We start from the raw sequence: 27,016 nt of genomic DNA, 5'->3' as shown, positions 1-27,016 counted from the left end.
GCCCGCCCGCCCGCCCGCCCGCTCACGTGATAACATAATACGTCCCCGTCTTCGACGGGCGTATAAAAATTCATATCTCGGAATACATGAGTCAGCGAGGAAAATTAAAAATTCAAATCTCCTAGTACAGCCTTATGACACAAAATATTCTTTATTCATATCATACTGTTAATATAATTCTGATCAGATACACAACAAAATAATTTCCATACTGTGAGCCGAGTGAATTATACGGAGATGTGTCTCTAGCTAAATTATGTATACAGTTTATTGAATGTATTTCATTCCAGACAGAGAGACCATCAACAACAGGTGCACTTATAATTACCTGTCGAGTGTTTTGATTTAAAGCTTTAGTTTACCAAGCTAATGTTATGTCAGGGATAGGCAGGATGATGTTATATAGGGAATGTTTGGTGGAAATACTACTCGGTGGGACTGTGCTTATGTATACTGATGGGAGCTACCATTAGCTATACCGAGGGGAGCTACCATTAGCTATACTGAGGGGAGCTACCATTAGCTATACCGAGGGGAGCTACCATCAGCTATACTGAGGGGAGCTACCATCAGCTATACTGAGGGGAGCTATTGTTGATATTACTTCTTTGACCCAGATGTATTAGAATGGTATATTAGGAGAAAACTGATGTGTAGTATTGAAATAAGATTTTATGTGTGAGCATGATCCTATCACCAGGATGCAATACATAATGTCAATTTATCAATTTATACATGTTCAAAGTTTTTTTTTTAAGATATGTAGCCCCTTGTTATAAGAAGGAAAAGTTTGTTTTTCCAAAGATCCAACATTAAAATCTTTCATAAACCAGGGTGTACTTGAGAAAATACTTCCTGTATTCTTTAGTTAGCTTATCTTTATATATAATACACTTACTTGGACAATTGCTGTACATGTTATCATTTAATTTTAGCACATTCTTATTTTTGTGATTTTTCTTCCAACGACATATATATTCACTAGGATTTCAATTTATAAAGAGACTTCGTCTAATTGCGTCTTAATTATTTTTCGCAAAATATTTTGATTTGCGTTAGGAAAGGTTCATATTAAGGATCCAAAGAAACCCTAGAGAAAACCCCGGAACTCATGTGTATGTAAGTTACCTCATCGATCTCACACAGGACAACACTTTGTACGTCATGTTTGAGGACTTCGCGAACGACGCCCCCATCACCCCCTCCGACCACCAGAACCTGCAACAGAAACGGCCTTCAAAATCCTCAGGTATAAACAACAAACCTGGTCACTCTAAAGAGCCTGAACATATGCCATGACCATTTATACAGCTAGGTAGACAGGTGTGAAGAGGAAAATGTTGTCAAGAATACAACAACCTACAGGTTATTAAAATTAATATTAAACCTGTCATTCAGTTATCAAACACTCATTTCGAGACTCTAGCCTTTTCTTGTGTAAAATGATTGTGTCACACAATATATATGTTTCATTGTCATGTATTTTAATACACATTGTTAAGATTTAAGAAGCTCATTTTTTGTATTTTTGTCTATGAAATATATTTGAATCTATCAGCAAATCTGTTCTAAATTGGTGCCAGATCACAGGTTCTAGCCTGGTCTGCCAATACACCTATATCATAATCGATTATAACAGGTGTATTGACAGACGAGGCTAGTACCTGTGTTGTATTTTTCACCCATCATGATGAGAGCGAATTTATTATTACAGCGAATACATGTAAATAACATAATATACATTGTAATACATGTAAATAACATAATACACATTGTTATTAAATGGGAAGGGTGAAGTTAACACTGGGTGAAAAATATTTTTCATGGGCGAAGACGAAAAGTTTGAAATGGCAAATATTTCGCAGTATACAGTAATGTAACACACATTTGTGTTACACGTTACATTACAGAGTGTAAGATGTTAATGTAGCCAAAGTAATTAGCTACTAAAATTAACAATGGAATTTTAGGGATTTTTTTTAAAGGGAGTAGGTTTTAACAGTCTATATCTTAAATGTCTGGGCGCACGAGAGAGAACCTGTATCAAACCTGACTCACGTCGGTGTATATTGATTCCACACCTGTCTCAGCGTATATTAAATATTGATTCCAGTAAAAAAACACATGTATGCACTTGTGCATGTAATATAACTGCCGGTGAGCTAATTATAAATACAAAATCTACTTAATAACCTCATTATTTACATTTATCACATGCGTCACAGGCCAAATGAAACAAATGTCTGTTTCTGCGTGAAGATGTCAGTGGCTGGCCTTCTGTCAGATGTCGGTGCCTTAGTATAGTGATCTAGGCTCATGTTTCACCATAAATAATGATTTTTATTTCATTTGGTCTCAAATTTATGTCTGTACCAGAACTAAGTGCCCCACAGGTTGTATGGTAGGCTACTTGAGATGCAGCATATGCACAGCAGATGTCAGTAGCCAGCTGTTAGTGGAAGTCGATTTACGATATCTCTAAAATGTTGAATAGTGTTACGACTCGCAGTAAAATTAAATACAAGTGGAGTAGGAGACAGGAAACATTTAACTAATTATTTTCAGAAAATTGTCTGAAATTTTGAATCAAGCACTTTAAAAAGAAATTGCTTTGAAGGATCTTGGACATTATTCAATTTAGACACGGTGCCTATTATCACAAAAAAAATCAGTTCTAGGCTATCGTTTTCAATATAAGGTAATTTAAAATATGGTATACTCCATGTGATCACATTTTAAAATCTTAAATGTTTCTTCATTTGAAAACTCCTTTCAGCGATAATTCAGCTGAAGTGAGCGATTGAATAACATGATAGGATTTTTAAATATTAAATCACCACACAATTCATTCAATCAGGAGTGTGGCACGGTAGTCTATAGTGTACATGTTAGGACGCCAGGCTTGTGACCGAAATGTTGCAGGTTCGAGTCACGGCACAGCACTGTGTTGTATCTTTGAACAAGATACTCTACTCCACTTGTTCCAGTCTACTCAACTGTTAATGAGTATGTGGTTGGGTAGTGCTAGAATTGTTGAATGCTAGCTGTGAGTGCCGAAATGGCAGCACTGGCTGTATGCTCCCCAGGGAGTTGGGAAAGATGTTGGCAGGCTGCAAAGGCCCTATAACCACAGATAATAATTTGTGAACCGCTTTGAGACGACCTACGAACTCGGTTGTGATAAAGCGGTATATAAGAACCTCAAATTATTATTATTTAATTTTATTAATTATTATCAGAGTGAAACTGCTTTACATTTCATTTGAATATGGAAGGCCCAAAGAGCATACTAATACTCGTATTCAACCTACTTTTGAAACCTCCTTTCAGTGTTCATTCATCCGATGTAAGAAATTGAAAAACAAGATGTAATGGGTTCTAGATTTAGAAATCCTAGCCCAGTTCATCCCTCAGAAAGTAATGATGCTTAACATGTCATCAGTTTCACTTTGTAACGCTACTTTCCACTTAGCAGTTCACAATGCCTTATACATGTAGCTATATGCTTTCTGGTTTTGGTGTAGATTTATGTATCAATATCATAGAAAACAGAGCTATTGGTAGAGTATTGACATGGTTCATGATATAACACTTGCCAACTTTTTGAAATGTCTATGGGGGAGATTGCGAGTGCTTTAAATTTAAAGCTTAAATATGATTGATGTATACATGTACAACCTAGAAAAAAAATAACACTTTTAAATGGCATCTTTTGAGCTGTCCTTTCAAATGAAATCATCAGATCTTAGAAAAAAGGAATAGCCTAGGAAACACACTGGTTGTAAATGCACAATTTTAGGGTCCAACATTGGGAGTCTCCCTCCTAAATAGGGAGGGTTGGCCAGTATGCATAATATTCACACTTTATATAATTTACATTTTACCAGTACTTCTGCTAGATTTTTAAATTTATACATATTACAGGATTTTATGTGTATACCTCCCCTTTTGTTTCAACAGTGGTTTAATGTGAACAGGCCAATTTGGATTTCCAATGTTTTGGCCCCTAAGCATCTTTGCCGAGTCCTAGAAGACCAAAACACAGATGAGTCCATGCAGTCCTAGAAGGACTACACAAATGAGTCCAGTCCTAGAAGGACCACACAGATGAGTCCAGTCCTAGAAGGACCACACAGCTGTATGATACAGCATCATTCATTTTTAGCATACAGTATCTACATTGTATTATGAAATCGTTAAAAGTGAAATCATCTGTAATGAACGCATGTTTCGTTCATCTTTCAGAATTTATTAGATTGAAATCAAATGTACACATTGCTTTGGTCAAGAAATTAAGAATTGGTGCTGTAATTAAATTTCACCTTTTTCGGGTTAGGATGGCAGTTGAGGGGTAGGTGTGCAATCATTTCCTGGTAGGCAAATTCGTCTCGCTCCGTACACTGTACTATACCGTCTAGAACCAGCACGTTCCCGAAAGATTTACTGAAAAGTATACACAATCCATTAAAGTAGGTATGATAGCAGTGTGTTTTTGCAATTCTTTCAATAGGGGGGTCGAACTCTGAGAATGTCTGGGTTACACGCTCACTTTCGCTCGCTGCACCCCTCGAATATATCATAGCAAAACCTTGTGGACAGGACGAGAACGCTAGTTTGATCCTTTGATCTACATCAAAAGAATCTTGCGGTCGCGTAACGGTAAACCTTACTGGCATTGAAGTCGGGTGTTGCTCCTCTGTAATCTTCAAAGGACAATTGTCAACCTAGTGATGGGTCAGGTTTTTTTACCTTCAATTTTGCTACGACATATTCCAGACATGTAGAGAGCGAAAGTGAGCGTCGTATATATACGTAACCCCTTGGTATCAAGGATGTCTGATAACTTACCGAATGAGAAATTCTCTCCAGTTCAGTTGGTAGGAAGTGGCTAGTATTTTATCAGGGTGACATTAACTCATTTACCCCTGAAGACACATTTGAACTCTTCCAATTCAAAGGTTGGAATAGTTCATTATGAAATTTTGGGGATGAATGAGTTATTTCCCCCTAAAGGAATAATAAAATCTTTCACCCCCAAGGGGATGAGATAGGGGAATCTCAACCCGAGGGGGAAGATTCTTACTTAAGTTGCCAAGTGTTTGGCAACTAAAGAATCTTTCCCCGAAGGTTGAGATTCTCCTATCCCACCCACAAGGGGGGTGAGTGATTCTTTTTCTCTAGTCTTACCCTGTTCTCCCATTGTGTATCATATCATATACAATGTAATGATAACGTTACATGCTAAATTCAGGGTTGACGGGTCGTTGATGGATTGTTGATGTGACGTCATTGTATTGTTGAAGTGGCGTCATACCATTGTTATGAATAGGGGAATACCCCCCGTCTCAATGCAACCCTAGGGCGAGACAAGGAAATGTCCCAACAGTTAAAGTGTGAATTCACCTGTCCAGGGAAGAGAACAAACTTGTCCTGAGTTTTCCTAAGATAGCATTAATACTTAAGAAAACATGGCCAAGTACTTTTGTCAATATTTCCCAAAGTAACAGAGCGGTTACTATTGTATTTTCAATGTGTCTCTTTGGGATCAAACCAGGAACCTGGCATACCACTGCAGTTTGATGCTATACAGGAGGGAAATTGTCTGAAGTGGAGTTGGGCAGAAGCAGTTCGTGTTTTATCAGGGTGACATAATTATGTCCCTGATAATTGAATTACACACTAGCTGTTAGTATTAAGGGTTGTCAATATATGTATTTGAATTCTAGTACAAGTATCGTAAATAAAGTTAAGCAGGAATATTGTAAGTACTGCATCACTAAAACTGTACAAAACAAAAAAAGGCCTTTAAGATACGAATGTCCCCACTTCAATGCATATATTGTATATAAGAGTCATTTTGACCTTGGCTTTGACTTTCGATCCCTGTAACATGAATGAACTTAATGCAATCTCATACTTGACCTTTGTTTATAGTTTTCAAGATCAAAATGCATTAGAAATTAAATGATCTTCCTACAATACAGTGTCACCGATAATTAGTTGAAAAATCTCTATAAACAGTAGGTGACCTTGGTATTGACCTTTGAACCTTAAAATATGAACTCTTTCAAGGTATATTTTCATACTTGACGATTGCATTAGAAAGTTTTTATAAATCTGTTCTGAATGGTCACTTTGACAAACAGGATGGCAGAGGCATAAAAAAGTGGCTGTTATTTTTTTTTTTAAACCTTATTTTATGTTTATGTATCGACCTGTTCATTCTTTGATTTGGTCTGTTTGTGCTTTACATCCTAATAAAAGCTATGGTCACTTAATTATAAGTTTGTGCCAGGTTTTGGTGGTGGAGGAAACCAGAGTGCCTGGAGAAAACCACCGACCTGCGGTCATGGAGTACCTGCAGCTGGTGATCCATGACTGCCCTACGTAGGCCTCAAACCTGCAACCCAGTGGTGGAGGGCTAGTGATTGTAGATAGTGATCAGAGGACTGTGCCACTCGGCCACTGTCATCCCCTCTGTTTTTAGTTTTACAGATTTGTACCATATTCAGATGTTATTCAAATTCACTATCTCAGTACAATGAACATTTGTATTGATTAAATGAATTATTATGATGACATATATATAAGTTAGCGATATATCAAATGCTAATAATATACCACATGGTACTGTATGTCGGGAAACACATCAGTTTCTTTGGCCTACAAGTCAGCATATCCTTGTTCTATATATATATTTCCTATATAGCTATTAATTAGTTACCATGTATGGAAAATAAGCTTCCAACAGCCCTAATTTTTATTCACAAACATTTTTTTTTAACTTGACTGGCGCTGGATTGATGACACTTAACTGTACATATTCAATTTGGGCCCAATATAGTGGCGTGATGTGTCGCGCTTACTATCTTGATATAGAGTGCTCTCTCTCTCTATATATATGTGTCAGGATTGAATTTACCAAATTTAGTCTAATGTTGTATAATAATATGTCCGGTATAGAGGAAGTAGTGTGACGTATATCTATAGTATATATATTATCTGATTGGCTATTGGGTTGGCGCGCGATACCTTTGTATGACTAGGTAGACGAGAGAGCGACGACGACAACTGACAAGAATATAAGTGAGGTATAAACTCGATTTCTCGATTTACAAACTAACCTGTCAATCTTTTCTATTTGGTACTATACAGTATTTTATATTATTTTAAATAAAACATGTATGTGTGCGTACGCTGGGTTTACCTGAGTGACCGCCATTACACCGGCCGGTACGATTGTGTTTATATTCCATATCTTATTATTTGTATCGTTTATGTTTCCAGACTTGAATATGTGTACAGACTAATACATGAGCTGGACATATTGTCAACCCTTCTGCCACACAGAGGTGATTATTTCATTATAAGTCATAAGAATCCCAATATGTATATATCCTTTTGAATGTCCCGTCATAGTGTACGTCCGTAAAAAGTTTTCACCATTTATGAGTAACGTCAACAGTAAATGCCAAAAAGCCATACACTTATAATATAATATATGTGTAAAGGTAAATTGTAATCCATATTGTAACTAATAGATAAAGAAATAGTATATGCCCTATTTCCAATTCTTTATTTGTCATATAATCCCCGGTTAAACGTACGTATTTTACAGCTAAGTGTTAATTGTCAGATTGTACTCGTTTCTGTAATATATGTATCGATAGCGTTATGTGTATGCGTAGTAAAGTATTGTATGTTTGTATCGTTGCAGGGTAAGATTTACTTACAATAAAACCACTGGTTCGTTATCAAAACGTCGAGCTTGGAGTGTTTATTTACCCCCAAATACCCCTCGGTTTCATACATATATATTTATACACCTCACCTTTTAACGTCACACCCGGGTAGTCAATAAAAAATATCAAAACCTAGGATTTTCATCCATGCATGACATTGCAACAACTGCTATAAAATATAATATATATATCCTTAGTCTATCTGTTTATATAAATTCTACAACATTCAGCGGACCAACATTCAGCTGACCTACATTCAGCTGACCTAACTTTAAAAGGCAATTTGGATGACCATGTATTTAAAAAAACAAAATCTGGACTTTTGAGCATTTTGATAAATGCTAGTTGTTGAAATCTGGTGGTAAGGTTTGTTTGGGACGTGCCCTATAAAGAGTATATTTTAAAACAGCTAGCTAATAGAAACTGGTGTAAAATTATTTTCATATTTTTTTAATTTAGTAATTCACACAATTGAATATTTCTCTGTGACATAATTTTCTTGATTTCTTGCTAAAAACATTGTTTTCCCCTTAAATAAGAATGGGAATGTTTCACTCATTTAATTCAATTTAATACTAGAACTACACCAACCCCAATAACTGAATAATGTTTTTCTTTAATTATTATACTTTTATGAAGAAAAACACTCCAGTTTGAGTCACATAACACACTGCAGTATTCACTGTATAGCATGGCTCATTTATAGCTGGTAATGGCTGTATCCAAAGGTTTTATACCTGGAGGAAAAAGGTATATATAATATTAACATAACAACAAGCACAGAGAAATTTTGTCAGTCAGAACTAAATTCATTTTTGTGAGACGTACTTTCTTGCCGACGACCTCCAAGTGTTTAAGTTACTGGCATGGGATCCCGGAGAACTGACTATATGATTGGTGTTTAACCATGCGTAACTTTTAATATGAGTAAGAGCATTGACTGTGTCGTCCATATAATGTTGTTATTTAAAGTGAAAGAAAAGTTGTATAAATTTACCAGAACAACAACATCCATGAAGATCTGTACACGCTTGTTACTGATAAGATCTAAAAGAAATGAATTTATGACTTGATTTTTTTACGTTTCATCATGAAAAATACAAGTTTAAATGACATATTTACCTTTATTTGTTATTAACCTGTTGTTTGTGTTTCATACAGGGAATTTACATCACTACATATATATACAAAATGTATGTATACACTCCCATGGTATGTACACATACTCAACTCTGGGAAGATGTTCTGCTCAGACTGCTAATTATTACACTGCATAATCATCATCAGATGTTCAAAAGTTTCGTCGTTTAGACAGCAGCTGTCCAGGCAGAATATCTTCCTGGCTTAACTGAATTAATAGTCTCTCAACTGAAGCTGAGGACAATGGGATAGTCTCAAATACTTGATAGCTAGTTTTAACAGAACAGGGTATTGGACAGAGTTTATTTGCCAAAATGACAAAGGGTCAACCTCCATGTCAATACCAAGGTTTTCAAGATATTTCTCTCAGTACTTCCTTTGGTGCCAACCCAGATTGGTGTACATGTCTTTTCCTTGGGGTTACTGGCAGAAAACTGAAGAAAGTAATCCATCTTGCCTTGAAATACCCTGTTGTGTGTTTGGGAATTTAAAAATGGCTCAAATGTGGTTGTTCAAGTTTTCAAGTGAAGGTGAAATTCAGTGTTAGTAAGTGTAGTTGTTCACTATATAAGTTCTCCCTTACAAAGATAGAATGTTCTGAATTGTCTACCCTCACTGTGTGGCATTCTTTTGTTATTAAAATCACAAGTTATCTGGTCTCTGGGAAGGAGGGTAATAGCTAAGCTAGCTTATAGTAGGGAATAGGGGATTAGGATCAATACTGGTATAACCTCTTGTTACCTGGGTCCTTACATAATGAAGATTTACTATGGAAACTTTCTATTTGATTAAATTGTATATATTAGGGTGCATGAAACATCAACACTCAACATTAAAGTAATTAAAAGTAATTGGACATTACATACATTTTTCAATGTAATTCATTAAATTACCATTACATGTAATTGAAAAAATCCTCAATTACACATTACATGCAATTACTAATTAACAAAATGTTATAATTGCAGTTAATTACCATTACACATTACCATTACCCCATGCCTGGTATCATGCAAAGATATATTAATATATATCGATTCAGAGCATATTAAATTGGAATTAAGGAACACCAAATATGGATTATACGGTTTCCTTCATTAGTGTATGGCATTTACAATCTAGATCATATAGTCTCTGTAGTATCATGATGTAATAAAACATGCATAATTGATAAAAAAAAATATGTGATAACTATTCCAGACCTCTTTGTCCGACCTAGATTAACTATAAATCCATTGACTACGTGACCAAGAGTGGTTGTAGATGGGACCTAGCCATAGGATGGTCAAAGGTTCAATGTATAAACAAGAGCAGTGATGAATGGGTTGATTTGTTAAAAGTTATTCACGTTGCGACACGTTCAATACGTACATTATTTGTGTAGAAAGTAAACCTTTGTTATTCAAGAGCTTTGAGAAGGTCAAAGGTGATTGAAATTCTGACTGCAAATTGAGATAAAAATCATATAAAAACGGGGGTATTACTATAACCCTTATTTGTTTATATGATTTTTATCGCAATTTACAGTCAGAATTTCAAACACCTTTGATAAGATTGAATCAGGCCTATAGATAGATATGTGTCTGTATATTGTCTAGTAAATATATAATGTAGTAATGAAAGGCATTGTCAATTTTTCATTACAGTATTAAGCATAAGAAAAATATATTGTAATACACAAAAATATAATATTAGCAACAGCCTGAAGAGTGAATAACAGGGTGGTGCAGTATGGATCTACATCGATTAATTAATAATTCATGACCAAACAGAACAGGTTTAAGTCTTGAGTCAGGTATAACAATTAACAAATGAAATTCCTGCAAAAACAACACAGTGTCGTGACAAATATAAGAAAGCTTAAGTCGTACCTCCTGAATACGAAGATTTCTTGATATTTGGATTTAGCGTGGTGCAAAACTTCTTCGATCTGATAAGACTGTGAATACCCGGCCCACATGTCATTTTCCTCCCGAAACCATTTCCCGTCAATGCATGCCATCTTTACAGAGATTTAGCAACGTCACTCAGGAAAAAGACAATTACGTCTCGTAGACTTGCTTCGTGCAGTTTACCGGTAGTTCCTGTAAATCCTCGCTGTGAAACACACGCCTCCTTCCTACCCACGTTTTTAACACAATGTTGGATGATAATAAACAACGCAGTGGATAAAATCCGAAAACCTCGAAAGAAAGTACTCCGAATAGCAAATCGCATATAATAATGAAAAGGTGATAGGTTCCGGATTTTCTAGTCCGGAAAGAAGTTCTATTACTCTGATCGGGAGGCCTAGGACGAGGATGACATTCATGGAACTTAACTAAGCACCCGAGAAGCGGACAGGTACATACTTTTGCGATTGTCGTTTTGGTTTTGTTTAACACAGTTACTGCAGCTCAGTTACGTATTGATGAAGATCAATATGCCCGCTGTACTAAAAATAAAACTGAATTCTGCAAAGAGAAAGTAGAACAGTTTTTTAACAGAGATGAAACGTCTCTGGTAACAAGGGGTTTGTGGTACTAGGGATGATATATTGGTGAATATTCCAATCGAACGAGTTTGAAAGAAATAAAATTTAATGTACAGTCCTACATCTGTACATGTACAGGGTCCCAACAACAGACTTGAGAGCTGGTCTGATGTGGAGGCCCAACAGAATGGCCAGTCTACACTACCTGTCTCTAGATATGATTTTAATTCAATAGGGAGAAAAGTATTCAGAATTATTGGTATATATTTAAGACGGTGTGAAAGAAGAGGGAATAAGTGCTCCGCTAAGTCACACATATAATTAACTGCAAGGAATGAGTTTTATTTCATCACTTGCACACTACAATATAGTACAGATTCAACGAGGATCGGAAAATAAGCCATAAGCTCATACTAATTCCTCTCCTCAAAGAATAGTTAGACATTGTGTAATGTACACATTTCGACGCTGTGTATGTAACAGCTAGGAGAAAGAGAAATGCAACAGCCTGACCATGGTTTGGACCCGGCACCCTACAAACTTTAGACGGAGATCAACCCTGAGTCCGTTTATTCTGCTACATTCCTCCCTTCTTTGCCCCCCGACGACACAACTATTTACAACTCAGGTTAGGATATCCCCTTATTAAGCATTTACCCAATGCTAGAAACAAGGGTTTGCAAGCTCAACAATTTTGTGACAGGGGAAATAGAAATCAACAGTCAAACCGGGGTTCAAATCTGGGACGCTAAAACTCTAGACGGACACTCTATCGTTTGAGCTACCTTAAGTCGCCGACGATCGACCCAGTCAAGTACACCTATTTACAATTTTTATATTTCAGAATCAGCTGTAAGCAGAAGAAGATGCCATACAAAATTGTATCATTCCATGGTAAAAATGGTGGTCGCATTTCATTGGCTGACATCAATGGTCTGTACTTGCCAATCACAGGGTCCGAGGAATATTTGACAAGGCACCTTGAACGTCTGTCTGGACAGTTGCAGGCTCGGGACAATGATGTGGTCATCTGCGCCTATCCTAAGTCTGGTATTCTGATGATAACTTATCTTATACTAATTTATTCAAAGTTAGATCTGGTGTATGCATGTACTGTCTTTAATTCTTTTGTTATAAAGGATTTTTCATTATGTAGGGAGAAACTGTAATGTTTCTTACGAGTGTGAAGCACAAGTGAACAGTACAAAATAAATGTACAACCAGAAGCTCAAATCTATAAAACTTGTTATAAATGAGAAATATTCTTTTCACCTTTCTCTGAAATCTATAGGTTCCACTAGATATCAAAATCTGGCCAATCACAAGGCTGATAGACAGTGGTACCTGTGTAAAAGATGTGGATTAATTATAGGTTGCCTTGCAAGCGTCAGCTGTAGAGAATTTCCCTTTAGCTCAGTGGTAGAGCATCGGGCTGGAGAGCCAAGGGCCCTAGCGAAAGCACTATCTTTATCACTATTCCTCGTCCTACTACACCTGTACTAATCAAAAAGTTATTTTGAGATCAAAAACCAATTTTGTTTGATGAAGAAACTACCTCATTAGGATGTAAACATTTCAGCAGGAAACTGTTGTGCAGTAGAATGGTTTCAGATCTCCTTAAGTTAGATAAAGATTCTTGAAAAGTTTAATAAGTGACATTTTCAGCCATTTTCAGATGGCAGTGTTTGCTGCCATCTTGGATTGTAAAGCAAGTCTGATTCCTTTCACTCCTTAAAATTCTGAATAGGCAATCTATGCAGTCAAACATGACAAGAGGAAAATCTATGTTCTGAGAAAAGCAGAATTCAGTAGAGAGTGTTCCATTATGTTTCAGGTCTGCACTGGATCTGGGAGGTGGTAAATATGCTACAGAAACGCACCTCCAGACCTTCAGATGACATCATGGAAAATTATTCTTTTGAATTTTCCTCTGTCAAACAACTTAGCTCCGAACCATCTCCTAGAGTGTTTGTAACACATCTCACATTTGACAAGCTGCCTCAATCGTTTCGTGAGAGACGCTGTAAAATCGTGTACATCTGCCGTGATCCTCGCTCCGTGGCCGTGTCCTTCTTCCACTATGTGTGTCAGATGAAGGTCAAGGGGACGACAGATCGTACTGTATTCTCTGGGGAGTGGCCAGATTTCCTACAGCTCTTTACAGAGGGCAAAGGTCAGTGATTAGAAAAAATGTCAGTGTTTGACTTTCATAGAGGGTAAAGGTCAGCTATCATAGAGGGTAAAGGTCAGCTATCATAGAGGGTAAAGGTCAACTATCAGAGGGCAAAGGTCAGTGATTTAAAAAAATGTCAGTGTTTGACTTTCATAGAGGGTAAAGGTCAGCTATCATAGAGGGTATAGGTCAGCTATCATAGAGGGTAAAGGTCAGCTTTCATAGAGGGTAAAGGTCAAAGATTAAAGACGACAAATGTTAGTATTGTCTAGAAGGTAAAGGTTGGTTAAATAGATGGTGTTGTTGATACAGACAAAAACAGATGTTTTAAATAGGGTTGAACAGTTAGCCAGTTAACCTTGTACTCAGGTGGAATGGAAGACAACAATCTGGTTACCTCAATCAATAACCGAATATTCAACATTCATTTACTCAATGTGGAGCCCCATGTTTACCTGGTTTATACCTACAAATTATCTGGAGTGATGAAGCGTTAGTGGTTGTAGTGTTTGAATGGGAGAAGGTGGAGCGGTAGTGATGGAGTGGTTGAGTGGTAGTAGTGGAGTGGTCGTTGTGAAATGGTAGTGGTAGTAATAGTGGTTGTAGCATTGGAGTAGTAGTGGTGAAGTTGTAGTGATTGTAGTTTGGGAGTGGTTGGAGTGGTAGTGATAGAGTGGCAGTGGGAGTGGTAGTGATGGAGTGGTATTGATGGAGTGGTAGTGATGGAGTGGTATTGATGGAGTGGTAGTGGGAGTGGTGCAGTTGTGGAGTGGTAGTGATGGAGTGGTATTGATGGAGTGGTAGTGGCAGTGGTGGAGTTGTGGAGTGGTATTGATGGAGTGGTATTGATGGAGTGGTATTGATGGAGTGGTAGTGATGGAGTGGTATTGATGGAGTGGTATTGATGGAGGGGTAGTGATGGAGTGGTAGTGATGGAGTGGTAGTGATGGAGTGGTAGTGGCAGTGGTGGAGTTGTGGAGTGGTATTGATGGAGTGGTATTGATGGAGTGGTAGTGATGGAGTGGTAGTGATGGAGTGGTAGTGATGGAGTGGCAGTGGGAGTGGTGGAGTTGTGGAATGGCAGTTTTATCTAGATTTGTTTACAGAAGACAATGTAGTTGTATTGGTTTGGTTTCTGATGTTTTTTAACTCAGTAAACTATCACTGTTTTCTTGTTTCAGTGCCATTCAACAGCTGGTTACACCACACAAAAGCCTGGGACAAGGTTATCAAAGACTGGCCAAACTATCCCATACACGTTGTCAACTTTGAAGACACAAAGCAGGTATGCAATGAAAGAATGTTGCTATGGTGACAATGTTTGGCTCAAGGCAAGTATGTTACCAGCATGATGATGGTGAAAAACCAAGGCGCAGGGACAGCTTGTTATTTTTGCTATGAAGTTATTCAGATAATCTTGTAGCTGGACAATCTATGGATCAAGGTACAAAGGTGGCTGGATTATCTACTGGGAACAAAGGTGGCTGGATTATCTACTGGGAACAAATGTTGCTGGATTATCTACTGGGAACAAAGGTGGCTGGATTATCTACTGGTAACAAAAGTGGCTAGATTATCTACTGGGAACAAAGGTGGCTGTATTATCTACTGGGAACAAAGGTGGCTGGATTATCTACTGGTAACAAAAGTGGCTAGATTATCTACTGGGAACAAAGGTGGCTAGATGATTTACTAGGAACAAAGGTGACCTGTTTATCTACTTGTAACAAAGGTGGCTGGATTATCTACTGGGAACAAAGGTGGCTGGATTATCTACTGGGAACAAAGGTGGCTGAACTATCAACAGAAGACAAGGGTGCATGGATTAAGAGTAGCAGAAGAACCAATTTTGAATTTTGATTTGCTACCATTGTGGTTTGATCCAGTTTCAAAGATCGTTACGCTTTTCTTTTTTTACAAACACAGAGTTACTTTTGTGAGACCTTAATATTCATTTAAAAGTTAACTCAACAATTCTTTTCCATTCAGTTAAAAGAAACCATTTTTTCCTGTGCTAAACTCTGCTTTTCCCATTCCAGGATCCTCTGAAAGAAATTCTTAAGCTGAACACCTTCCTAGGATCTGGTATTTCTTCGGCGATGTGTACAGACATAGCTACCAACACAAAGATAAGAAGACTTCGGGCAGCTAAGGCAGCCATTAGGGACAACACCATGGGACAATACTTTCAAGATAACAAGTACCCTATGTACCGTAAAGGTCTGTCCTTTTTATTCATTTCATGCCTTAATATCAGAAGAACAATATGATATTATGAAGCAATTTCATATTTATTTTAATAATCCTATTCTGTTGGACAATAAGCAAACCATGGTCATTTTGTGTGGTATAGAAGAGGTCTACTTTCAAATTCAAGGGGTGTCATGTTTTACCTTGCCTCAATGTGTACAGTCACTATATAGATGATCAGAACCGTAGACTGACTTTAAGTACCCAACCGGCACTACCAGAAGGGAATATAGGTCTGCTTGGCCTTCTATCCATTAGTCAGTCTGCTAGGGCGTCATTTTGTCTGGGCCATATTTCATGTCTGACATCACATCTCAATTAAAGTTAATTTATGTGAAGGAAAGATTTATAATTTTAGCATAATGTGTCATAGAAATCTGATTTTTTTTCTCAGGAGTAACTGATGATTGGAAGAACTTGTTCACAGTGGCACAAAACGAGGACATCATCCAAGGAGAGATAGGAAGACTGCGGACCTCAAACATCAAACTCACCAGTCTACTGTGAATACTGTAATACAATCATCATCCAAGGAGAGATGGGAAGACTGCGGACCTCAAACATCAAACTCACCAGTCTACTGTGAATACTGTAATACAATCATCATCCAAGGAGAGATGGGAAGACTGCAGACCTCAAACATCAAACTCACCAGTCTACTGTGAATACTGTAATACAATCATCATCCAAGGAGAGATGGGAAGACTGCAGACCTCAAACATCAAACTCACCAGTCTACTGTGACAACTGTAACACAATCATCATCCAAGGAGAGATGGGAAGACTACGGACCTCAAACATCAAACTCACCAGTCTACTGTGACAACTGTAACACAATCATCATCCAAGGAGAGATGGGAAGACTACGGACCTCAAACATCAAACTCACCAGTCTACTGTGAATACTGTAATACAATCATCATCCAAGGAGAGATGGGAAGACTGCAGACCTCAAACATCAAACTCACCAGTCTACTGTGAAAACTGTAACACAATCATCATCCAAGGAGAGATGGGAAGACTACGGACCTCAAACATCAAACTCACCAGTCTACTGTGAAAACTGGAACACAATTACTTCATAATGTCATATCAGCCTGGGTAGATCATGAGCTCCAGAGCATTTGACAATCTTTTGAACCAATATGTGCTGGCAGGCATGGGCTAAACTCCAAGTCTCAGAAGCAACATTTATTGGATCTGTAAACAGGGTTTTAAAATACAGTCGAATCTGCTCAAGTCACCATCTGTATTAAAAGACCATCTGTTTTATGCGACCACTTTTCATTCCTCCCGACTGTTTTTACTATGTAATTTAACTGTATTAAGCAACCATCTGTCTAACGCGACCAGCGACCACCGAAAATGACCCCAAAAATACGTTAAAGGACCAAATTTGCGACCGTCACCACATTTGACGAAGGGCTAATTATATATTTTGGTGCAACATGCAGTTAGAGATTAACCTTGAATTGCCTTGATCCTGTCTGCTGGGTAGTGAACTCAATGCTGTTCACCGTCAGTCTTCACCGTCAGTCTTGACCGTCACACCGTCAGTCTTCACCGTCAGTCTTCACCGTCACACCGTAAGTCTTCACCGTCACACCGTCAGTCTTCACCGTCCTTTCTAAACAGTCTCTCACTGTGCATGAAGTTAAATGCATCAGTTGTTTGTTGTATAGTTGTATGTGAAATATGATAAAAAATAAAGAGATTTTCAGATGAAGGATTTTTCTATTTTTGACACATGCGTTAGGTATTCCCCCCAAAACATCAAATTTACTGGTCTACTGTGACGTGTAATGGGGAGTCTAAGAATCTCAACATCAAAGTTGCTCACCAGTCTGGTGTAATGTAGCGGGACCTGACTGAGCCCATCACAAGCAACCAAGTAACTCCATTGGTTTGAGCATCCATCGAGAGTTTGGAGATCCTTGGTTAAATTCCTAGTGTGGCCGTGCATTTTTTCTCTCATGTTGCAGTGGTTCCTGCGATCAACCCCTGTTTAAAGGACTGGCAAGGGGATATCCAAACTTGGGTTGTAAAGTAATGTCATCTTTGGGGATGACGACTTAAAAAAACAACATGAAGTTTGATTGGTAGAGCATTTGTCTACAGTTTAAATGTCTTGGGCTCAAATTCCTGTCTCCATTGTGGATCATTTTTATACGCCCGTCAAATTTGACGTAAGTATTATGGTATGGGGTTGTCCGTACGTCCGTCTGGGGTAAACTTTTGTTTGTCCGGCAATCTCCTCCTACATTTTTTGACCGATCTCTTCAAAACTTAGTATACATTATAATCATGATATGAAGTTGTCTCCCTTAAAAGAATTTTGATTCAACAATTCGTCCAAAAAATATTGCCCTTTGTTCATTTCAGAATTTGATTTTTTATCCGGATATTTTCTCCTACATTTTTTATAGCATGTCAGCTAACCACTCTTAGAATGATGCAGATCTGATTTCAATGTAAGAAGGTATATAACACTATATGGCATTCGACGGCCGTATATTGTTCCGCCCCGCGGTACTCTGTTCCTCTCCTGCTACAGTAGAGCTTGTGACCAACCCTTGTTTTGGCAAATGGATACTGAAACATGGGTTAAAAATAGTGTCATCTTTTGGGGCAAAGAGCCGAACTAGACTGGGTGAATCGCGGCATGCAACCACATAGTTCAATTGCTCAGGGTGTTCATCTAGATTTGTCGACTTTTAGAGCTCAAGGTTTTTTTTGAGTTTGGAATCCCTGTCTGGCCACACATTTTTCCTCTCCTGTTAAAATCACCTATACTATCCTCATCAGACCAGCTTCTCCTACATCTAACTATGATGCTTAATGGCTGATAGTTAAGGGTGAGAGGATTGTTAGTCATACTTAGTCAGAGCGTTGTAATTATTCCAGAGGTCAGCAGATTTAATTTTAATGGCGGAGGTGATGTTGTATAAAAGGAAAATTATAATGAATTTGATATTTTTACTTCCTACATGTACTTGTGAACAGGCAAACAACTTAAGGTCAGAATAAATGCTGAACAAAATTGAAACTTGCCTTCGTTAGAGTTACAAGACAAACAGACTAGGACCCTCTGCCTTAAAACATATCTATAGTTAACTGTAGAGCAAGGGATGTGTCATAAGTTGTTGAAACTTATCAGATCCTTCTCCAATGGCTTCACAAAGTACCTTATAACTTTACAAATATATAAGGGTATTTTTAGAAGCATTTATTGACCATCTACCAAGGAAAAACAAAGTTGAACTCCCACAAGAGGGAGCGACACCCAGTTTGTATTTATGTATCAACAACTGCTTTGTTTGCCCAAATAACACGATTAATATCAGTTTCTATTACAGGACAAGGCCTGAACAGATGTCTCTTCAGTAAAAAGACGTTACATTGTACATATGTATAAAAAAAACATCGGCAATATCGTTGATGTAAATAAAACATTGTCGTACACCTGATCACAGGGACCTGAGCATTTGGTACAGCTTTATTTGGACCTAAACTAAGGTGTTCAGAGTAATTTTACACGTTAAAAATGCCACCCCCAAAGACAATACAGTACATTATACGTAAACTGAATATCATAACTTAGGAAAATTACTCTGAACACCTTAGTTTAGGTCCAAATGTAGCTGTAAAAAAATCTCAGGTCCGTGTGCACCTGATAACGCTGGGGCATGAAACTGGGGCTGCTATTAAAATTGATTGGTTTTTTGTGACGTAACAAATCTTCAACGCAACTTTAAAGTTTTCTAGCTCTTACATAGCACTCAAATTTCTTAAATAACCCAAACCCGATTGAATACTTTCTGTTCGAAGTTACTGATCTGCCTCTTTTGTTTGTTGACTTTCCAGCAAGCTGTAGGCATTCCTGTGGGAAAAACCGTGTATCTCATTCGGTCAGCTTCTTTTTTAATATTTTCATATACAAGGCTGAATTCATTGAAGAGTCATTAACTTCTGAATAAAATAAGATTTGCAATTATTTGCCGGGTTCGAATCCCGGTCTGGTCGTGCATTTCTCTCTCTGCTGTTACACAATAGTCAATTGCTAGACAATACGGAAGATAATGCTGTTTAAAACAAATAAATAAACGAAATCAACAAATCATTTGATTCATTTATCTTGAATTATATCTTGTTACACAAACCACGGTCTTAGATAGCACCAGTACAAGGGAGATAACACCTTTCACTGAGAAACGCAATCTCTACCAAGAGTTGTCGTTAATGTTCAGTGATCATTTTGTGTGGTATAGAAGAGGTCTACTTACAAATTCAAGGGTTGTCATGTTTTACCTTGCCTCAATGTGTACAGTCATTATATAGATGATGAACCGTACACTGACTTTTCAAAGAGGCATAGACAGCATGAAAGGTGACAATACATGTAAATTAATTAAAGTTTGATACATGAGCCCAAAGTGCTACAAATCTGAAACTGGTGGACCCTATCCTAGCATGTTACTGGCCAAGTATCATTATCCTAGGCCTCTTAGTAATTCAGAAGAAGTTTTTTAAAGAATTTTTAAGACAACTGACCCCTGTGACATTGAAAGTGGGTCAAAGTCATTCATTTGAACAAACTTTGTAGCCCTTTATCCCAGCTGCTTGCTACACGCCCAATATAAGTACCTGGGGAATTTTGGTTATTGAGAAGAAGTCGTTTGAAGATTTTAACACATTTAACCCAAGTATAGACAGTACAGACTCCCCTACACACCCACACACCACCACACTCAAACTGTCATCCCTTTACTGTCATCTCACAGTACAGACTCCCCTACACACCCACACACCACCTCACCCACACTGTCACCCCTTTACTGTCATCTCACAGTGGAGGTTGATTTGTTTTCCCTCACCTTTCTCTGTTGTACATACAAGTGGGTCAAGGTCATTCATTTGAACAAACTTGATAGCCCTTCATCCCAGCAGGATACAGGCCCAACATAGCTGTTTGGCTTGCCTGGACCGTATGACTTAGGAATATAAGGATTAATAGCTTCGGAGTATCTGTTTGAAATCGTAGCTTCGCCACCTTGAACGCCATCTTCAAAAACAAATACATGTCGGGATCTTCAACGCTACACACCAAGTAAACTGGGACCTAAATATTGATAATGCATGATTTAATCCCTGATCGTTCTTAATATTCTCAAACACGTCAGCTATAACCAAAATTTTACTTTTCAAATACCGGTACAAATCATGTCCAAAATGTCCAAGATTCATCGCATTCAAACATGTTTGGCATAACGGTAATCCAAATGGGAAATGTTGGATTTTGGGATTTTGTTAAATGACTATAAGATGTGAGTTTTGGAGGTTGATTTGTTTCCCTCACCTTTCTCTGTTGTACTTGCAAAAATATTTCGGAGAGAAGACTCCTTTTCTGAACAACAATGAAACGTATTTCTCCATGTTCTTAAGAATGAATCGAATATTGTCACCTTGAAATGAGCAAGTACAGTTTCACATTAAAAATATGAAGTTTATGTTGTAAAATAAATGACTGGAATCAATATAGGATGTTTGAAATTGAAGAATAATGTCTCGACAGACAGAACTTCCGGTTTATACACCATTTTTAACGACAATGTATTTTGACAGATGTGACGGTTTCTATTGTTTTGAAAATCTTGTTTGGTTTTACAGACATATGTTAACAGAAGTGATATCTAGTAAAATATCTTTTGCCAGATTCTCCTCGATCATCGATTGTGTGTTTCCGGAAACGTTTTGCTATCGTGTGAACCTCTATAATTGACCGGTAGTATCGCATATTTCCTTTATGATGCTGAACACTTGAAAAGACAGCCGAACCCAAATGGCTAAAAATCATTGTTATCTGAAGAGTGACTGAGGATAGGGTATCAAGACATATATCTATTTTGTGAGATAACTTTACAATAATCGGCATAAACAACAAAAGGGACTTCCATTAACAATTGTTAAGAAAGATCAGTATAATCCAAAACCGGCGAGCTTTTGGCCCTCTTCAGATACCTCTGCGTGTAACATGTCCTGTTTAGAACAGTTTAAAACATGAGTGTCTGTTAAATCCTTGATCCTAATTAGACCCCCCACGCGCAAACATCCGGGCCAACAAGAGTGATTAATATAAGTTGAAATAACTTGTTTCATAATTGTTGTAAAATAAATAAAAAATATTATAAATCCATGAAGACAAAAACGGGGAAGTGTGTTGTTCCGTTTTGAGATCCTGTTCCAGTGTTGTCCTGTTTCGAGATTTTGTTATAACAAAAAAATATCGACATTATTATTTATATGAGAGTTCGATTTTTATCTTCTTTTAAAAACAACTCACCCATATTTACTCGATGTTAAAGTCGTCGTTATATATGGATCAAAGAAGTAATAGCATCCATGCCCAACGCACCAAGTTCAGTTTTCAACCCGGTAACAACAATAAGTTCGTTAGCAGGGAGTACCGCATTGTGGCAGCTACCATTATATAGAATAGATGTCGGCAACGTCGTATAATACAAACTGTATTTCCAATAAATCTAAATGTTAATTGACATTTAATTTTGTTGAAAAATAAAGCAAACATATTGTGGAAATTGGTCAAACAATTTACTACTATATTTTGCAAACTTGCTGCCAACATGAGCTGATTTTAATTTCCTGAGTTCCCGAAACCATTTCCATGGTGGTGTCCGTGTGATGTTGGAGTTTCACATCGGCAATTTCCGTCAACACAATGGCGCTGAGACTCAATCGGACAGGAAGTGACGAAGGTGGGTATGCCATTGCAGTCATTCTTTCCGGTACATCCTGTCAACAAAATCCACAGATATACAAGGGGGACGATATCAGTATAACCTTTTATGCTCCTCTTGAAGGAGAAATGTAATATATTTCGAAAATAAATGCCATAGAAATGTACATTATGCATTACAGAAGTTAACGAAAAACGTCCACATGACGAAAATAAGAGATATGGGCCTAAACTAATGTGTTCAGAGTAATATATATCATCATTTGAGTTGGCATTTTTACCAACAGTTGATCCAAATCCCTAAAATGTGTAAAATTACTCTGAACATCTTAGTAATTATTGATATGTAATGTTTTTATTCTGAAAAAGAAGCTACCAACGTCGTAATGCAATCACGGCAATATTTATAGAAAATATATGTGACGACATCTTGAAATGTAATCTACATGGGAGGCAACTCTGTTGTGGTAACACTGATTCTTACCGCCGTGAATTTGCGTGTGCATGCACGTGCACACATGCACGCCCATAATGTCCACACATTCCACCGAATAATCAGTACTACAGCTGGTTTTTTCGCATCTCGATTTGTCAACGCAGGTCTCACTGACAACAACAGCCACTGCAATATACAACGATATACCGGTGGCCCATCACACACATTTTATTCATTTATTCATTTGGAGTGAAGTTTAGTGATGGGTTTTAAAGTGTATTATATAATACAAAATGAACATACGTAAGTTCGTTTATAACGATGGTATAAATAAAGCGGGAAAGATTGTGCTGGCAAAAAACAACAACACCAAAACACAGAAATTCGCTTCGGTCTGAGGTTATTAATTCCCCAACATTTTCGAATCCTAAGCTTTATGCATACCAATTGAAAATAGAAGTGTATGCTATTTATGTCCATGTCTACATCAATGGCTTCGTAACCTAGCCGACGTCACAGTTCAGTTTCTGCCTGATGTGACAATTTCGCGATGCTGCAGCCAGTGGCCCTGTTCCCCCAGTAACGTCGATGTATGTGGAAATGATTAGATACACATGCACGCGTGTTCCCTCATTCAACACAGTTTTTTGAGCATTATAATGGACCTCTCCCACTAGGACCCCGTTTCCCTGGCCGGTTTGTCCTACACCAACTCCTTAAATGCGACTCCGGGTATCGACATGGCGCTGTAAGTACAGCGTTTTTATATGTGCGATATGTCTGATTTTCTTTTTAAATATTGCCCTTATAAGCCACCGTTCACGTGACATTCTCGGTATTTATGTAATATATATATACGATCCAGCAAGCTGTGTCTGAATCTACTTTAGGCTATCGTTATATGTAATACGCCGTGGTCATGTCAGAAATAATATTCTGATATCTTTTCAGACGTATTTATCCGATGCCACGTCAGTCCTGATACTGTGATGCCATGACATTATACAGGTAGCATATATACTTGTACCAGTTTCCTGTAGGTAGGGAGTAAGAATTGTACCTGCTGTCCCCAATTGCATGATCGTAAGAGGCGACTAAATTTGGGACCTTATCTCTTCTTTCCTTTCTTAATAACTTTCTTCTTCCTAATGTCTCCCTTGACAATGCCTCACTTTTGGCCATGTGTTGAGCGTTCGCCCCTGTGAGGAAGGCTTTGGGTTTTGACCCCTGGCCGAGACATACCAAAGTCTTTAAAAATGGTAGTTTCTACTCCTGCTTAACGCTCAGCAAATTAGGAGTGGGACGACTGGTTCGCCCGTTGTCAGTATAATGTGACCGGGTGGGGCGTCCTGCTGAGTGTCTCCGGCAGTATGTTTCAGTGAGGTAGCACTATAAAGTCGGCATCAGTTCCGCGCTATCACAAGGAGACAAACACGAACATATCACAGCCTCCCAAAAATACACACACATACACTACACGCATACAACTTGCACACAGGGGAGGCCGTCCTTAAATGACCTGAGCTGTTAATAGGACGTTAAACAAAATCAAACAAACAAACAAACGGTATGCTGTCACGCTATAAAGTCGCTAATCAAGCTCATTCGATAGAGCGTCAGACCACTTGGTTTGGTTTAGTTTGACTTTGTTTAACGTCCTATTAACAGCTAATGTCATTTAAGGTCGTGCCTCCATATGTGCGTAGTGCGTGCGTGCGTACGTGCGTGCTTATGTGTGTGTATGCAGGAGACAGGATATGTTGATGTGCTTGCCTCCTTGCGATAGCGCGGATCTGATGCCGACTTTATAGTGCTACCTCACTGAAATGCCATGCCAAAGGCATCAAACACAGAATCCCGCCCGGTCACATTATACTGACAACGGGTCAGACCACTTACCATGATGTGCTGATTCATTAATGTAGGCATTGCATTGAAAATATGGCCTGTGTTGTCATATGATGTCATGTCAGCGACGTCATGTCCAATGTTTCATTCCTCTGATGTCATATTACATGAAATACATCCGATCCCCTTTTTATGCTTGTGACGTCATGTCAGAATTGTTCTAAACATGACTGTCGTTATCACAAACTTGAACAAATGTATTTGTGTCAGTTTCGATTGATAAGTGACGTGATAGGGACAGGTGCTTCATTTCGTAGTAGATATTTAGGTTCACGTGACCATGTGACCACTACCGATAGGTACATACAACGCAGGGAGTGATCTACCATGACTTATTCATTTTTATATAAGGTTGACACAATGCAGCTGAACTCTTATAGATTATTTTTGAAGCAAATAAGATAAGAGCTGTAATTCTTTAACTCGTACTCCACTTTTGTCTTGCTGTTTCACATCCTTATTATGTATTGTATATATGTAATATGTAATATGTACTCATGGGCCGTATTGCCTACAGTCAATAAATTGAAATTGATTGAATTGATTAGATAAGTTATTCTGCAATATTTTAACAGTTGAAAAAGATAAGAAAAATAACATGTTCAAACCAACTAAGAGACTTTTCAGTCGATAAAATGAGACAAGATGACTGAATCAGAGCCGTAATTGTTTATCAAACAAATATTCATTACTAAAACAAAATAATGTCTTAATGACTGTATTCTATAAGGAACAGAATGTAATACCTGTATCGGTTACCGAAATCGTGATGATTGCATAACCGTAGGGCAATGGTCAGTGTAACGGCTAGAATGACCACTGGACATTGTACATGTGTGCACTGTAGATCACTTAATTTTCGCAAAAGATACATTTTCGAGTTAATATGGGGTGAGAATCATATTAATTAATATCATTATTGAATTATCGAAATATTCCAATAGCGTATTCAAACTATTCGAAAATAATCATTAGAAAGAAGTACTTATTTAAAGAAATTGGTAAATCTTCGGAGACAGCCAAAGCAAGTAACATTTACTACCCCATATGGCCATTCCGTTCCGCTGGGACTCATTGCCGATACTAAAGGGCATTTATTTTTTATTATTTTGAAAATATAACCTACATACATGGGTCGCGAAATAAAGTACACGCAAAAATAATATGATCTACGGTAATTGAAAAAGATAGACAATCGATTGACTTATTTTGAACTAAGCGTGTTTTGGGTTCATGATATTATTGAGTGTTTCTATTCAAGGCAAGTTCTGAGGCCATTGCACATTCACTAATGTTGCAAAATTAAAAATTAAAAGGAAATATATTCTCAAACCATGAACGGAATTTAAGTTAACAGTTACGAACCTAGGGCGGCGAGAAAGGCAAGTGTAATCTTCATGGCAGTAAGGTGGTCGGCACTAGTGACTTCTCGTTAGCTCGTTACCAGTTTTATCTCAAACATTTGTCCCGACTTTAGGGGTCAGACGTGGCCTAAAATGGTCACGAATTCACCAGATAAGGAAGGTGCGTTGCTTTTGGTTATTATTAGAACAGCATTCACATTGACCTGTTAGAAACGTGAACATGGCATATCCATAGTACAATCTCTCAGCTTTTAAGGACAATGTCAGCTAAGGTCACTAAGGATACATGTACGTGACCTAAAATATCATTTACACGTACACTTATGACATACAACGATGTATTATAAAACGTCATTTCTAGGTGAGGATATAGATAAGGAATGCTTCAATGTTTTTTTCCGCGCACGTCTATATAAAACTGCACACGATATAAGCAATAAACATTACATTAACTGCAATCAATTGAGCTGATTGAAGTGCGTCACACCTCGTGATAAAGCCAGACTACTGATTAGTTTTAACTCCCTATCCATATATTACTCGTCGTATGTTGGGAAAAGTTTATGACCTGTTATTTGCCAGAAATAACGAAGTGCTTTTGCAGCATGCCTACGTCATTGTGTCGTCTAGTTTTAGTGACGTCCACATGTACTGTCAGCGATCGAGACTATTTGGTGTTCTGTAGGACCTATGTAGGAAATCAAAATAAACGGTGATAATTAGGGGTCTCCCTTTCGACAGCCTTGTCATAAATTAATGAGCGCGATAATTTAATC

General features: G+C 37.8%; 3 protein-coding genes across 4 annotated transcripts in view; 1 reads left to right on the top strand and 2 right to left on the bottom strand.

Moving 5' to 3' along the window:
* The window catches only part of LOC110453543 (spermidine synthase-like), a 26,026-nt gene extending 14,991 nt beyond the window's left edge, over positions 1-11,035 (bottom strand). The window contains exons 1-3 of the mRNA XM_021502521.1: positions 10,754-11,035; positions 4,323-4,443; positions 1,129-1,218 (exon numbers count right to left, since the gene is read on the bottom strand). Coding sequence (XP_021358196.1) covers positions 1,129-1,218; positions 4,323-4,443; positions 10,754-10,884 — 342 coding nt within the window. The 5' untranslated portion in view covers positions 10,885-11,035. The remainder of the gene's footprint in view (positions 1-1,128; positions 1,219-4,322; positions 4,444-10,753) is intronic.
* LOC110453542 (sulfotransferase family cytosolic 1B member 1-like) lies at positions 6,992-17,504 on the top strand. Of its 2 annotated transcripts, XM_021502520.1 has the most exons (7): positions 6,992-7,091; positions 7,288-7,352; positions 12,200-12,405; positions 13,190-13,528; positions 14,710-14,813; positions 15,568-15,748; positions 16,173-17,504. In XM_021502520.1, the coding sequence occupies exons 3-7, from the start codon at positions 12,222-12,224 to the stop codon at positions 16,283-16,285; spliced, it is 921 nt and encodes a 306-aa protein (XP_021358195.1). In that variant the 5' UTR covers positions 6,992-7,091; positions 7,288-7,352; positions 12,200-12,221; the 3' UTR covers positions 16,286-17,504. The 2 variants fall into 2 exon arrangements, with proteins under 2 accessions (XP_021358195.1, XP_021358194.1); XM_021502519.1 differs by lacking the exons at positions 6,992-7,091; positions 7,288-7,352 and adding an exon at positions 11,101-11,225.
* Positions 17,505-22,368: 4,864 nt separating this feature from the next.
* On the bottom strand, positions 22,369-26,349 carry LOC110453548. The gene is made up of 3 exons (XM_021502526.1): positions 26,242-26,349; positions 23,017-23,154; positions 22,369-22,588 (listed from the first exon to the last, which is right to left on the bottom strand). Exons 1-3 carry the CDS (start codon positions 26,273-26,275, stop codon positions 22,431-22,433), a joined length of 330 nt encoding a protein of 109 aa, XP_021358201.1. The 5' UTR covers positions 26,276-26,349; the 3' UTR covers positions 22,369-22,430.
* Between the last annotated feature and the right edge of the window lie 667 nt (positions 26,350-27,016).

This window comes from Mizuhopecten yessoensis, unplaced genomic scaffold (assembly GCF_002113885.1).
Source record: "Mizuhopecten yessoensis strain PY_sf001 unplaced genomic scaffold, ASM211388v2 scaffold7443, whole genome shotgun sequence".
In the NCBI taxonomy this organism is placed as follows: domain Eukaryota; kingdom Metazoa; phylum Mollusca; class Bivalvia; order Pectinida; family Pectinidae; genus Mizuhopecten; species Mizuhopecten yessoensis.
The sequence above is the reverse complement of the archived record's forward strand: the minus strand, read 5'-3'. Positions and strand labels throughout refer to the sequence as shown.

Excerpts from the sequence above, each read along its gene's own strand:
- LOC110453542 (XM_021502520.1), top strand. The coding sequence starts at position 12,222 with ATGCCATACAAAATTGTATCATTCCATGGTAAAAATGGTGGTCGCATT. Across the intron at positions 12,406-13,189 it reads CTGCGCCTATCCTAAGTCTG|GTCTGCACTGGATCTGGGAG; the intron begins GTATTCTGATGA and ends ATTATGTTTCAG. Across the intron at positions 15,749-16,172 it reads GTACCCTATGTACCGTAAAG|GAGTAACTGATGATTGGAAG; the intron begins GTCTGTCCTTTT and ends TTTTTTTCTCAG.
- LOC110453548 (XM_021502526.1), bottom strand. The coding sequence starts at position 26,275 with ATGAAGATTACACTTGCCTTTCTCGCCGCCCTAG. Across the intron at positions 23,155-26,241 it reads TGCCTTTCTCGCCGCCCTAG|TGGCTGTTGTTGTCAGTGAG; the intron begins GTTCGTAACTGT and ends TGTATATTGCAG. Across the intron at positions 22,589-23,016 it reads GCACACGCAAATTCACGGCG|GATGTACCGGAAAGAATGAC; the intron begins GTAAGAATCAGT and ends TTTTGTTGACAG.